A 12,916-nucleotide genomic window follows, 5' to 3' on the forward strand; every position below is an offset into this window, starting at 1 on the left:
CTGTTATATCTCACCACTGGGGCAAGATTCTTCCAAGTGTCCTACCCAATGCCTGGAAATTAAGAGGTGGGTTTTCCAGTTTGCTGGTGGGGAGAGGCATTGTTCCTGGCTCTGAGTGAGCTCGGGTTACTGTCCCCACTCATCCCGTCATGCACTTCTTTCTCCATGGTCATCTCTGGTCACACTCGTGCAGTGGCCACATGACAGATGACTCCACCAGGAAAGGGACGGGGATGGTAGTGGGACTACCATGTACATACCATGTACATATATACCACTTACCATGGTAAGACATCCGTGTACATACATACATACCACTTACATACATACCACTTACATACATACACACCACTTACCATGGTAAGACATCCGTGGGCCTCTTGTGGTGCGGGCCCCTGCGTCACCCCCGATCCAGCAGCTTCAGCTGTATCCCATGTTCCTTTTTTTTTTTTTTTACTATAACATTTGAAATTCTTTTTATATACACTATTGTATTTCTTAAGCACAGATTTGTCTTCTTGTCAACTTGAACTTTATACACACATACACAGAGGGAAGCCCATCACTTTAAGTGTTTTTATAACTATTATTTACAGAATAATAATTTGTGGGATTTTTTTTTAAAGCCAAATTTTTTTTCCATTTCTCCTCTCCAACATTTCTGGTGGCCCTGAACACTGTACCTACAAAACTCCTGGGTGGCAACAGTGGGAAGGAGAGCAGGAAACACATCAGACAGCCAGGATTGCAAGTCCATGAACCACATCCGACGGGATGACCGAGACGTGTGGCTTGTTGCCCGGCTGGCCCGAGTGTAGCCGTTTGTAGACAGAGAACCTGGAGAAGGCATAGGTGAGGGAGGTGAAGGGTGAGTTTCATTAGGGACAGGTAGACAGCTGCTCTAATTCGGAGACCGAGAAACACAGCATGAAGATGGCCAATTTCTCTTCTCCATCACAGCACGTGTTGTTGTGGTTGGCTTGAGAGGTTCTGCCTTTTCTAATATCCTTAGTAATGCAAAGACCAAATCCTAAAAATACAGTCCCAGTCTTGTGATAGGCGAGGAGACTGCCAGTCTCTGGAACCCCCCTCTGCTGATGTGCTGGGGAAGGGAGCGGGCTGGCTACCCGTTGCCTCCCTTTTTTCTTGTCTGAGTTCCTCTGCTTGCTTCCGCCATCAGCTTTCCGGAGTCTCACTGAGGTCCCCAGGGCCACCAGCTGTGATGGCAACCCCCAAGGGAGGTCGGACTCTGAAAAGGAAGCCGCCTGTTTCCACACCAAAGGGACCCCTGGAGGTGCCAGTGCCCACGGAGAAGGACTGGCCTGAGGACCATGACGCAGATTACGTCCTCAAGGACCCGGATCAGGAGCTGGAGTCCCTGCCCCAGCCTTTTCGGATGATCAGCAAGCTGGTGAACCTTCTGTTCGAGCAGACTTGGGAAGCTATTGAGGAGAGGGACGCGCTGAGGGAAGCCGAGCGCAACCGGGTGCAGCCCACCGTGTACCCTCCTGTCGCAGAGATTCAGGTAGGGAGTCCCTGTCTCTGCTGGGTGTTAATAAAATACCCTATCCAGGGAAGGATTCCTACCGGGAGCCTGCATTCAACAGGACAGGTGCCTTTTTCAAAGACGCCGGGATTCAAATGGGATTTGGTAATGGCCAGGAATGGGGTGTTCTGGTTAACAAGAGTATACAGGAGGCCTCAGCTGTTGGTAGTTGAAGACTCTCCCTTAAGGTGTTTATTAATCCACTCTCTGGCTCGATGGTTGAGAGTCTGCCAGTGCCTTGGCTGCCATTCTTCCCACAGTGCACAGGGCCTGCGGGCGCGCTTAAGGGAGGTGACAAGAAGCCAGCGCGCTGCCCTTCCCCCGCAGGATAGCAGACACGGACTGTTCCAGAAACCGCACCTTTCCTCACTTACAAGATTGTTACTGTGAACGGCATTTATTCTCGTTGGTTTGCTCCACCCTCTTTCCCCTAAAAGTGGAGTGCTCTGACTTTCCTGGTTATGGGCCCGAGTGTTAGGTGAGCACCATGTTTGTAGGAAGAGCCCTCAACCGTCTTTGAAAAGTTAGCTTCATTACTTGAAGACCCTGACAGCTGAAGGTAATTCCTTTTTTCCTTTGTTTTTGTTTTCCCAGCTCAACAAAATACCCAATTGTATGGCTATTTCCCAAGACTATCTGTTTATTGGAGGAGCCAAAGGATTCTCCATCTATAATCTGTACAATGCTAAACGAATATATGTGTGGGAGAAGTTTAAGGTTGATGTCACTTCCATCTGGGCCACGGATCTGGGGAGCGAGATGCTCATTGCTCCGGTGGATGAACTGGGTATTTGTTCTTCTTCTTCTTGTTACACCTCACGCGCACGTGCCTGTTGAGTGTTCACTTGAATCTCTCTCCAGGTGTGGGTGGGTCCAGGCATGGGAAGTTCTCTGGCGCCTGCTGCAGAACAAGTGTGGTGTCCTAGGCCGTGTTGGGACATTGCACAGCTGTAAGCCCATTGGATCCTCACCAAAGCCCTGGGAGGGAGCACAGACGTCCATCCCTCAGACGAGGCATCGGAGGCGTGCTGGTTAGCTAACTTAGGAAGTCAGGGAGCTGACCCTGTGACGGTGGGCCACGTGGAGCCGGAAGCACTTGCTCACCTTGAGAACTCTGCAGGAGGGTGGCCTGGCCAGCCTGGCATGTTAGGAAGATGCCCTGACAGGGGTGTGAAAAAGTGCAGAGACGCAGCGGGACCAGGAAGCACCGTTACGTTCGTTAAGGAGAGAACTTATGAAGGTCTGAACCAAGGCAGGGGTTGTTAAAGTGAAAAGAAAAATTATCCAGTGGTTGTGTAAGAAGTTAATGTTAGGGGAAGCTAGATTAGGGATCTAACTAGGAGATTCTTTATTACTATTTTCTGCAGTGTTTTTGTAAGTCTAAACTTAGTTCAAGCTAAAACGCTTTAAAAATGAAAAGGAAAATATAATTGAACAACTTGGTGAGGGGTGGGACCCACGTATGGAGTGGGGAGGAGTGCTGTGGGACAGCGGGAAAGGAGGATCCTTCCTGCCCACCTTGGTCAGCCGGGCGAGGATGAGGCCGTTCCTTGCTAACAGGGACAGGAAAATGGGTCTCAGGGCTCTGTGAGTTGAAGAATTCCATTTGAACATGCAGGCTTGAGGTGCCTGGTGCATATCTATGTGGGAATGTTGACATCTTGAAGGATTGGTCTAAAGGTAGGATCGTGTGTGTGTGTGTGTGTGTGTGTGTATTTTATTTATTTGAAAGACAGAGTTACAGAGAGGTAAAGCTAGAGTAAGAGTGAGAGTGAGAGTGAGAGAGAGAGAGAGAGAGAGGTCTTCCATTCCACTGGTTCACTCCCCAAATGATTGCAACAACCAGAGCTGCACTGATCAGGAGCCAGGAGCCAGGAGCTTCCTCCACATCTCCCACGTGGGTGCAGGCCATGTTCCACTGCTATCCCAGGCCATAGCAGAGAACTGGATCGGAAGTGGAGCAGCCGGGACTTGAACTGGCGCGCATATGGGATGCTGATGCTGCAGGCTGGAGCTTTAACCCAATGCATCACAGCACCAGTCCTGGAACATGTATATATTTTAAAAGTTTGTTTACTTGAGAGGCAGAGAGATGGGATTCCCATCTGCTGGGTTACTCCCCACATGTCAGAAACCAGGAACTCAATCCAGGTCTCCCACATGGGCAGCAAGGACCCAGCTGCTGGAGCCATCATCTGCTCCCTCCCAGGTTCTGCACTGGCCGGCCGCTGGAATGGGGACAGGCACCAGGCTCTCCAATACAACATGCGGGCATCCCAGCCAGCATCTGAGCTGCCGTGCCCGTGTGCCCTTAGGACCAGACGTACTGTTGTGCTGCGTTATACCTGTAGTGTGCTGTCTGCAACCCTCCGTACAGTGAATTAGAAGGCGGACTGCCTCGGTGTCCCTGATGTTCACTGGCCTGGAGCAGATACCCCCTGAACTTTTATTGGATGGAGTTTGACTTTCACAAACAGTGGGCCGGATGCCTTTGCACAGTCTATACTGTAGATGTGGAAGCTGGTTGCAGATATCTGGGAGAAACACCTAAAGAAAGAATTCCTTAGTCATGGTGGGTGTTAGTCTTACTGGGGCAAATGGGAATTAGAATGACAGAATTATTCACTCAGCAGGATCAAGTGCGAGCGGAGCTTGTTGGGGTTGAGTGGTGAGGCACATGCGCTCCTTTCCCTCAAAGAGCCTAAGAGCCGGCAGGGGGAACACACTGGCTAACAGTAGGGAGCAGAGTGGGTGACATGCGAAAACGGAGCTAAGAGTCGTGGTGCCGACTGCTATGGCTGATGTGCCCCAGGAGACTACCAGGGAGGCAGGTAGGCCTGGGGTAGGTGGAGAGGACCCAGGAGGGAGAAAAGAAAGGTCTCAAGTGACGGGGAAGAAGGCAGGGAGAGCAAAGCAACACAGGCAGTGGAGGGCCCAAGGGAGTCCTGAGAATGGGTGCACTTATGATGATCAGGTTTTCTTTTCTTTTCTTTTCTTTTCTTTTCTTTTCTTTTCTTTTCTTTTCTTTTCTTTTCTTTTCTTTTCTTTTCTTTTCTTTTTTAAAATTTTTGACAGGTAGAGTGGATAGTGAGAGAGAGACAGAGAGAAAGGTCTTCCTTTTCCGTTGGTTCACCCTCCAATGGCTGCTGTGGTCGGCGTACTGTGCTGATCCGAAGCCAGGAGCCAGGTGCCTCTCCTGGTCTCCCATGCAGGTGCAGGGCCCGAGCACTTGGCCCATCCTCCACTGCACTCCCGGGCCACAGCAGAGAGCTGGACAGGAAGAGGAGCAACCGGGACAGAATCTGGCACCCCGACCAGGACTAGAACCCGGTGTGCCGATGCCGCAGGTGGAGGATTAGCCTGGTGAGCCGCAGCACTTGCCGATGATCAGTTCTGAAAACTCTGTCTAAAGTCTGGGGCAGCCCTGTGGGCTAGGTTCAGACACCCACGTCAGAGCACCTGGGTTCATTTCTTGGCCAAGCTCCTGACTCTGGCTTCCCATTAATGCAGACCCTGGGAGGCAGTGGTGACAGCTTGAGTAACTGGGGACCTGCCACCCATTTGAGACCTATGGGTTGAGTTCCTGGCTTCCAGCCTTGGCCCCCGCTGAGGTCCCTTGTGGGAGTGAACCAGTGGGTGGGAGCTCATGCTCTGTCTGACTCTCTGTTTCTCTAGTAAGTAAATAAGAAATAAATAAATAAATAAATAAATAAAAAAAATTCCAGTTCCTCTTTGGCTCACTTGTCTGTCTTACATTCCCACTTGTTTTTCTGTTTCAGGTATCATTAGACTGTTTTATTTGTACAAGGATGGTCTTTTCCTAATCAAAGCCATTAATGAAGCGGTGAGTTTCTGTTCTTTCACATTTGGTTGAGCCAAAAGCTGTAGCAAATGAAGTTGACTTTTAGTATGGAGGCAATGACAGCAGTCCTAAATTGGAAAAAAAAAAAAAAAATTGAGACTTCCTCCTCTGAGAGCCTCTTCCAAAATAGCCAACTCAGGTATCCCTCACCACCAGAGGGGACATGCAGAGGCCTTGGATTTGTTTATCCTGTTGTCGAGAGAAGAAAGTTACCAAGGGACTCCAGTCCAGATTTTTCCCTGGAGCATCAGAGCAATGAATCCGATGAGTGTTTTGGATTTTTCCTGGTAGACCCAAGAGGAGCTGATCTGTGCTTCCTACGTGCTGCCACCAGGTAGAACAGAGTTTCTGTCACAGATTCTGCACCCTGTGTGCCTGCTACATGAGCGCTCTGCTTCTGGGTGTAAGCCCAGGTCTTATTTACCTCTGCATCCCTTATCTCTAACGCACTGCATAGCAGACTAGGCTGTAGGTTCTCCGTGTTTGTTATGAAGAGGCAGAGAAGGACAAAGATAGACAAAGATTTTCCATCCACTGGTTCACTCTCCAAATGCATATGACAGCTGGGGCAGAGCCAGCCCAAAGCTAGGAGCTAGGAACTCAGTCCAGGTCTTCCACATGGGTGGTGGGGACCCAAGTATTTGAGCCTTCACCTGCTGCCTCCCGGGCTGCGCATTAGCAGGAAGCTGGATCAGAAGTAGAGGAGCTAGGGTTTGAACACAGGTTTGAACACAGGTATTCTGATAGGGGATGCAAGCACCCCAAGTACCATCTTAACTGCCATACAACCCACCAGCCCCCAAAAAGTGTTTCTTAATTAGTTAATCTCAAAAAGAGAGTATATTATTTAGAGTAGGTTTTTCTTTTAAAAATATTTATTTATTTGAGAGGTAAACTTACAGACAGAAAGAGAGAGAGACAGAAAGTTCTTCCACCCACTGGCTCACTCCCTAAATGGCCACAACAGCTGGAGCTGGGCTGATCTGAAGTGGCTTAATAGGTAAAGCCGCTGTCTGCAACCCCGGCATCCCATATGGGTGCTAGTTCGAGTCCCGGCTGTTCTGTTTCTGATCCAGTGCCCTGCTGAGGCACCTGGGGAGGCAGCAGAGGGTGGCCCAAGTCTGTGGGAGATCCGGAGGAAGCTCCTGGCTTCAGATCAGCCCAGCTCCGGCTGTTGTGGCCATTTGGGGAGTGACCTGGTGAATGGAAGTCTTTCTCTCTCTCTCTCTCTCAACTCTGAATTTCAAGTAAATCTTAAAAAAAAGCAAAAAATAAAACCTCATTCCTCATGCACATACAAAGCTTAACTCAGAATGGATCCTATACCTATATGTAAGATCTGAAGGTAGAGAATTTTTAGAACAAAACAGGAAAAAGTTTTTGTGACCTTGAGTTAGGCAAAACAATTTTTAGATACAATACCAAAAGCGTAATTTATAAAAGGAAAGATTGGACATCATGAAAATTAAGAACTTTTGTTCTGGAAAAGGCACTGGTAAAAGAATGACAAGACTAGGAGAAATTGCAAATCACCCATCTGATAGATGACTTGTATTCAGAATATATAAAGGATTCTTGAGGATCAAAAATAAGGAAAAAATGTAATTTTTTTAATGGACAAAGGATTTGAAAAGACAGATCACCAGGGCCGGTGCAATGGTACAGTGGGTTAAAGCCCCAGCCTGTGGCACCAGCATACCATAAGGGCGCCAGTTCAAGTTCCGGCTGCTCCACTTCCGATCCAGCTCTCTGCTATGGCCTGGGAAAGCAGTAGAAGATGGTCCAAGTCCTTGGGCCCCTGCAACCACTGGGAGACCCAGAAGAAGCTCCTGGCTCTTGGCTTCGGATCAGCTCAGCTCTGGCCATTGTGTGGTCATTTGGGGAGTGAATCAGTGGAATGGAAGACCTCTGTCTCTCTCTAGCTCTACCTCTCTCTGTAATTCTGTCTTTCAAATAAATAGAATAAACCTTTAAAAAAAGAGAGAGAGGAAGGAAGGAAGTGAAGGAGAAAGAAAGGAAGGGAGGGAGGAAGGGAGGGAGGGAAGGAGAGAGGGAGGGAGGGAGAAAGGAAGGGAGGGAGGGGGAAGGACGGGGGAGGGAGGAAGGAAGTAAGGGAGAGAGGGAGGAAGGGAGGGAGGGAGGCAGGGAGGGAGGAAAGGAAGGAGGAAGGGAGGGAGGGAGAAAGGAGGGAGGGAGAGTGGGAGGAAGGAAGGAGGGAGGGAAGGAGGAAGGAAGGAAAAGAGGGAAAGAGGAAGGGAAGGAGGGAGGGAGGGAGGGAAGGAAGGAGGGAGGAAGAGAGGGAAGGAGGAAGGGAGGGAGGAAGGAAGGAAAAGAGGGAAAGAGGGAGGGAGGGAGGAAGGGAAAGAGGGAGAGAGGGAGGGAGAATTGAGGGAGGGAGAGAGAGGGAGGAAGGAGGGAGGGAAGGAGGGAGGGAGGAAGGAAAGGAGGGAGAGAGGGAGGTAGAAAGGGAGGGAGGGAGAGAGGGAGGAAAAGGGAGGGAGGGAGGAAAAGGGAGGGAGGGAGGAAGGGAAGGAGGGAGGGAGAGAGGAAGGAAGAAAGGGAGGGAGGTAGAAAGGGAGGGAGGAAAAAGGAAGGGAGGGAGGGAGGGAGGGAGAGAGGGAGGAAGGAAGGAAGGGAGGGAGAAAGGGAGGGAGGGAGGACGGAAGGGAGGGAGAGATGGAGGGAGGGAGGAAGGGAGGGAGGGAGAGGGGGAGGTAGAAAGGGAGGGAGTGTCGCTCCCCCTCTTCGTGGAGGAACGACACAGGACCCTGCGTTGTTCTTTCGTCTGCTCGGCCCTCCCCGGGTTTGCTGCTGGTTCTTCCCGGGTTGGCTACCATCCCTTCCACCTCCGTGGAAGGGCGGTTCCCCCTGCCACTTTCCCCACTTCCGCGGGGGAGCGGCACACCGCCGGCCGGCTCTCTCGGGGGCTGCTCAGGTGTTATTCGGATAGATGTTCCCAGTGCATGTTGTCTCTCTCCTCCTTTATAGTCCTCTTCCACCAATCCCAACTCGGCTACCCACACGCCGAGTACGCTGCTCTCCTCCAATCAGGAGCAGGTCCTACAGTTTATTGGTTGAACTGGAGGCAGCTGTGTAGAAGCTGTTTCCTCCTCTCCCAGCGCCATATTGTGGGAGAGCAGATGCATAGAATAAGTCTTAATTCCAGTAACTTAGTCTAGTCCGAGTTGCTCCCAGTTGCTCCCCACAGATCCCCCTTTCTTTTTATTTTTGGCGTTGATACGTGCCTGTCTTCGGTGCCCCGCGGCACACACTCTGCTCTGCTTGGTGGAGTTGCCCACAGGTGCTTACAAGCCCTATCAATCAGGCAAACCGAATCCGGGTCCTCTCTTCGCCATGTTGTGAGGAGGTTTTTAGGCGCTGATGCGTGCCTGAGTTCAGTGCCCTGCAGCGCATGCTCTACTCTGCTAGAACTGCCTGCAGGTGCTTACAAGCCCTAGCAATCAGGCAAACCGAATCCAAGCCTTCTCATTGTCGTATTGTGGGGAGACTTATTGGTGTTGATAAGGTGCCTGTCTTCGGTGACCTGCAGCGGGTAAGCTACTAGCCGCCAGCAGGTGCTTATCGTCTTACTAATCAGGCAGACCGAATCCAAGCTCTCTCATTGCCACGTGTATTGTGGGGAGGCCTTATTTTTCTCTATTTCTCTACCTCTGGGCATTCCTATTTCTCCTATTTTACTTCTATCTACCAGCATTCCTATTTCTCTCATTTTACTTCTAAACTTCTGTTTCTTATCCCCGCGGCTTCCCGGCGCCCGCCCCGAGGCTGCTTCTCGGCGCCTCGCCCCGAGGTGGCTTCCCGGCCCGTGCTTCTTTCATCTGCACGGCTTCCCGGCTTTGCGCACACTCCGCGGTCTCAGCGCCCCTTCGCGCCCGCACCACGGCCTTCGCGCCAGCACTGCATTCCTATCTACTAGCGCCCCGTGCGCTCTCCTCGTTTGTGCCCCACGCGCTCTCTTTGCACGCGGCGGCTTCCGCAAATCACACAGCCTAGCTCACGTTTCCGCCACCGGTATTCAGTCTAAGTTCCCCGGGCTAACCTGACAAAATGCAACCTATAGCTTATGTTTCCACCTTACGGTTTGGCTTCCCGTCTTTTGCTCCCCGGGCTAATCTGACGGATTCCAACCTGCCCCACGTCTCCGCCTCTGGTTCCAGATTTTCGCCCCTTGTTCCCTGGGCTGACTCGACGAATCCCAAGCTAGCTTACGTCTCTGCCTCAGCCTGCCCCCGCGGCTTCAATTTCCCTAACATTTTTCTCTACCCGGTATGTTTCCCTAAGTTTTCTTCCAACAATATTCCCCTCTCATTTCTCCTGGCTTCTCCCCACAGTCCGTATCCGAGTCTAAGTTTCTTCTAGGTTTCACTTTCACTTTCAACCTGCAGTCCGTATCTGAGTCTAAGTTTCTTCTTGCTTTCACTTTAAATCCTAGCTTTCAATCCTAACTTCTTTCCCACAGTCCATATCCGAGTCTATGCCTAGGCTTTCAATAGCTTCTTCCGGCACCTTTTCCGTCCGGCTTTTCCCTAGGCTCTTTGCTAGTCTCTGTCTCCGGTATTTTCCCACTTCTTCCCGTTTCTTCCCTCCTAAGTTTCCTATCCGAGTCACGGCACCATTATGTCGCTCCCCGTCTTCGTGGAGGAACGACACAGGACCCTGCGTTGTTCTTTCGTCTGCTCGGCCCTCCCCGGGTTTGCTGCTGGTTCTTCCCGGGTTGGCTACCATCCCTTCCACCTCCGTGGAAGGGCGGTTCCCCCTGCCACTTTCCCCACTTCCGCGGGGGAGCGGCACACCGCCGGTCGGCTCTCTCGGGGGCTGCTCAGGTGTTATTCGGATAGATGTTCCCAGTGCATGTTGTCTCTCTCCTCCTTTATAGTCCTCTTCCACCAATCCCAACTCGGCTACTCACACGCCGAGTACGCTGCTCTCCTCCAATCAGGAGCAAGTCCTACAGTTTATTGGTTGAACTGGAGGCAGCTGTGTAGAAGCTGTTTCCTCCTCTCCCAGCGCCATATTGTGGGAGAGCAGATGCATAGAATAAGTCTTAATTCCAGTAACTTAGTCTAGTCCAAGTTGCTCCCAGTTGCTCCCCACAAGGGAGGGAGAGAGGGAGGTAGAAAGGGAGGGAGGGAGGGAGGGAGGAAGGGAAGGAGGGAGGGAGGGAGGGAGAAAGGAGGGATGGAGAGTGGGAGGAAGGAAGGAGGGAGGGAAGGAGGAAGGGTAGGAGGGAGAAAGGGAGGGAAAAAGGGAGAGAGGGAGGGAGGGAGGGAGGAAGGAAGGGAGGGAGGGAGGGAGAGGTAGAGAGGGAGAGAGAAAGGGAGGGAGGGAAGGAAGGAGGGAGGGAGGAAGGGAAGGAGGAAGGAAGGGAAGGAGGGAGGGAGGGAGGAAGGGAGAGAGGGAGGAAGGGAAGGAGGGAGAGAGGGAGGGAGGAAGAGAGGGAGGGAGGAAGGGAGGGAGGAGGGAGGGAGGAAAAAGGGAGGGAGGGAGAAAGGGAGGAATTTAGGTAGGAAGAGAGGGAGGGAGAGAGGGAGGGAGGGAGGAAGAGAGGGAGGAAAAAGGGAGGGTGAGAGGAAAAAGGAGGGAGGGAGGGAGAGAGGGAGGAAGGAAGGAAGGAGGGAAGGAGGGAGAAAGGGAAGGAGGGAGAGAGGGAGGAAGGAGGGAAGGAAGGAGGGTGGAAGTAAGGGAGGGAGGGAGGGAGAGAGGAAGGAATGAAGGAATGGGGGGATGGAGGGAGGGAGGGAGGAAGGAAGAGGGAGGGAGAAAAGGAGGGAGGGAGGGAGAAAGGGAGGGAGGGAGAGAGGGAGGGAAAAGGGAGAGAGGGAGAAGGAAGGAGGGAGGGAAGGAGGGAGAAAGGGAGGGAGGGAGAGAGGGAGGAAGGAGGGAAGGAAGGAGGGTGGAAGTAAGGGAGGGAGGGAGGGAGAGAGGAAGGAATGAAGGAATGGGGGGATGGAGGGAGAGAGGGAGGGAGAAAGGGAGAGAGGGAGAAGGAAGGAGGGAGGGAGGGAGGGAGGAAGGGAGGGAGGGAAGGAGAGAGGGAGGGAGAGAAGGAGGAAGGAAAGTAGGGAAGGAAGGAGGGAGAGAGGGAGGAAGGGAGGGAGGGAGAGAGGGAGGAAGGGAGAGGGAGAGATGGAGGGAGAAATGAGGGAGAGAGGAGGGAAGGAGGAAGGGAGGAAGGAGGGAGGGAGAGGGAGGGAGGGAGGAAAAACGGAGGGAGGGAGAGAGGGAGAAAAAAGGGAGGGAGAGAGGAAAAAGGAGGGAAGGAGGGAGAGAGGGAGGGAGGGAGAGAGAGAGGGAGAAAGGGAGGGAGAAAGGGAGGGAGGGAGAGAGGGAGGAAGGAGGGAGAAAGGGAGGGAGGAAGGATGGAGGGAAAAGGGAGGGAGGAAGTAAGGGAGGGAGAGAGAGAGGCAGAAAGGGAGGGAGGGAAGGAGGTAGGGAGGAAGGAAGGGAGGAGGCAGAGGGAGGGAGGGAGAGGAAGGGAGGAAGAGAGGGAGGTAGGGAGGGAAGGAGGGAAGGAGGGAGGAAGGAAGGGAGGGAGGAGGAAGGAAGGGAGGGAGGGAGGGAGGGAGGAGAAGGAGGGATGAAGGAGGGAGGGAGAGGGAAGGAAAGGAAGGGAGGAAAGGGAGGGAGGGAGAAAGGGAAGAAGGAAGGAGGGAGGGAGGGAAGGAGGAAGGGAGGGAGGGAGGAAGGGAGGGAGGGAATGGGGGAGGGAGGGAGGGAAGGAGGAGAAAGGGAGAGAGGGAGGAAAGGAGGTATGGAAGGAGTGAGGGAGGGAGAATCGACTGAGGAGAGAGGGAGGAAGGAAGGTGGAGGGAGGGAGGGAGGGAGGAAAGGGAAGGAAGGAAGAAGGGAGGGAGGGAGAGGGAGGGAGGGAGGAAGCGAGGGAGGGGGAAGGAAAGGAGGGAGGGAGGGAAGGAGGAAGGGAGGTAGGGAGAGAGGGAGGGAGGGAGAGAGGGAGGGAGGGAGAGAGGGAGGAAGCAGTGAGTGAGGGAGGGAGGGAGAGAGGGAGGAAGGAAGGAGTGAGGGAGGGAGAAGGAAGGGAGGGAGGGAGGAAGGAAGGGAGGGAGAGTGGGAGGGAGGGAGGAATGAAGGAAGGGAGGGAGAGAGGAAGGAAGGGAGGGATGGAGGAAGGAAGGGAAGGAGAGAGGGAGGAAGGAGGGAGGGAGGGAGAGAGGGGAGGGAAAAAAGGGAGAGAGGGAGGAAGGAGGGAGGGAGGGAGGGAGGAATGAAGGAAGGTGGCAGGGAGGGAAGGAGGGAGGGAGGGAGGGAGGGAGGAATGAGGGATGGTGGCAGGGAGGGAAGGAGGGAGAGAGGGAGGGAGGGAAGAAGGAAGAGAGGGAGAGAGGTAGGGAGGGGAGGGAAGAGGGAGGGAGAGAGGGAGAGGGGGAGGGAGAGAGGAAGGGAAGGAGGAAGGGAGGAAGGGTGGGAGAGAGCGAGGCAGGGTGGGAGGGAGGAAGGAAGGGAGGGAGATAGGAAGGGAGGGAGAGTGG

General features: G+C 53.0%; 2 protein-coding genes across 15 annotated transcripts in view; one reads left to right on the top strand and one right to left on the bottom strand.

The window, feature by feature from the left end:
- Positions 1-12,916, bottom strand: part of PLIN1 (perilipin 1) — a 62,315-nt gene that overhangs the window by 27,109 nt on the left and 22,290 nt on the right. The gene's annotated exons all lie outside the window — the stretch shown is intronic.
- The window catches only part of WDR93 (WD repeat domain 93), a 45,210-nt gene that overhangs the window by 1,983 nt on the left and 30,311 nt on the right, over positions 1-12,916 (top strand). For all 14 annotated transcript variants that reach the window (XR_011381048.1, XR_011381047.1, XR_011381046.1 and 11 more), the window contains exons 2-4: positions 1,181-1,525; positions 2,141-2,333; positions 5,326-5,390. Coding sequence is in view for 10 of the 14 variants with exons in the window: in XM_070054535.1 (XP_069910636.1) it covers positions 1,181-1,525; positions 2,141-2,333; positions 5,326-5,390 (603 nt within the window). In the remaining 4 variants the exon portion in view is untranslated. The remainder of the gene's footprint in view (positions 1-1,180; positions 1,526-2,140; positions 2,334-5,325; positions 5,391-12,916) is intronic.

This window comes from Oryctolagus cuniculus, chromosome 12 (assembly GCF_964237555.1).
Source record: "Oryctolagus cuniculus chromosome 12, mOryCun1.1, whole genome shotgun sequence".
Classification (NCBI taxonomy): domain Eukaryota; kingdom Metazoa; phylum Chordata; class Mammalia; order Lagomorpha; family Leporidae; genus Oryctolagus; species Oryctolagus cuniculus.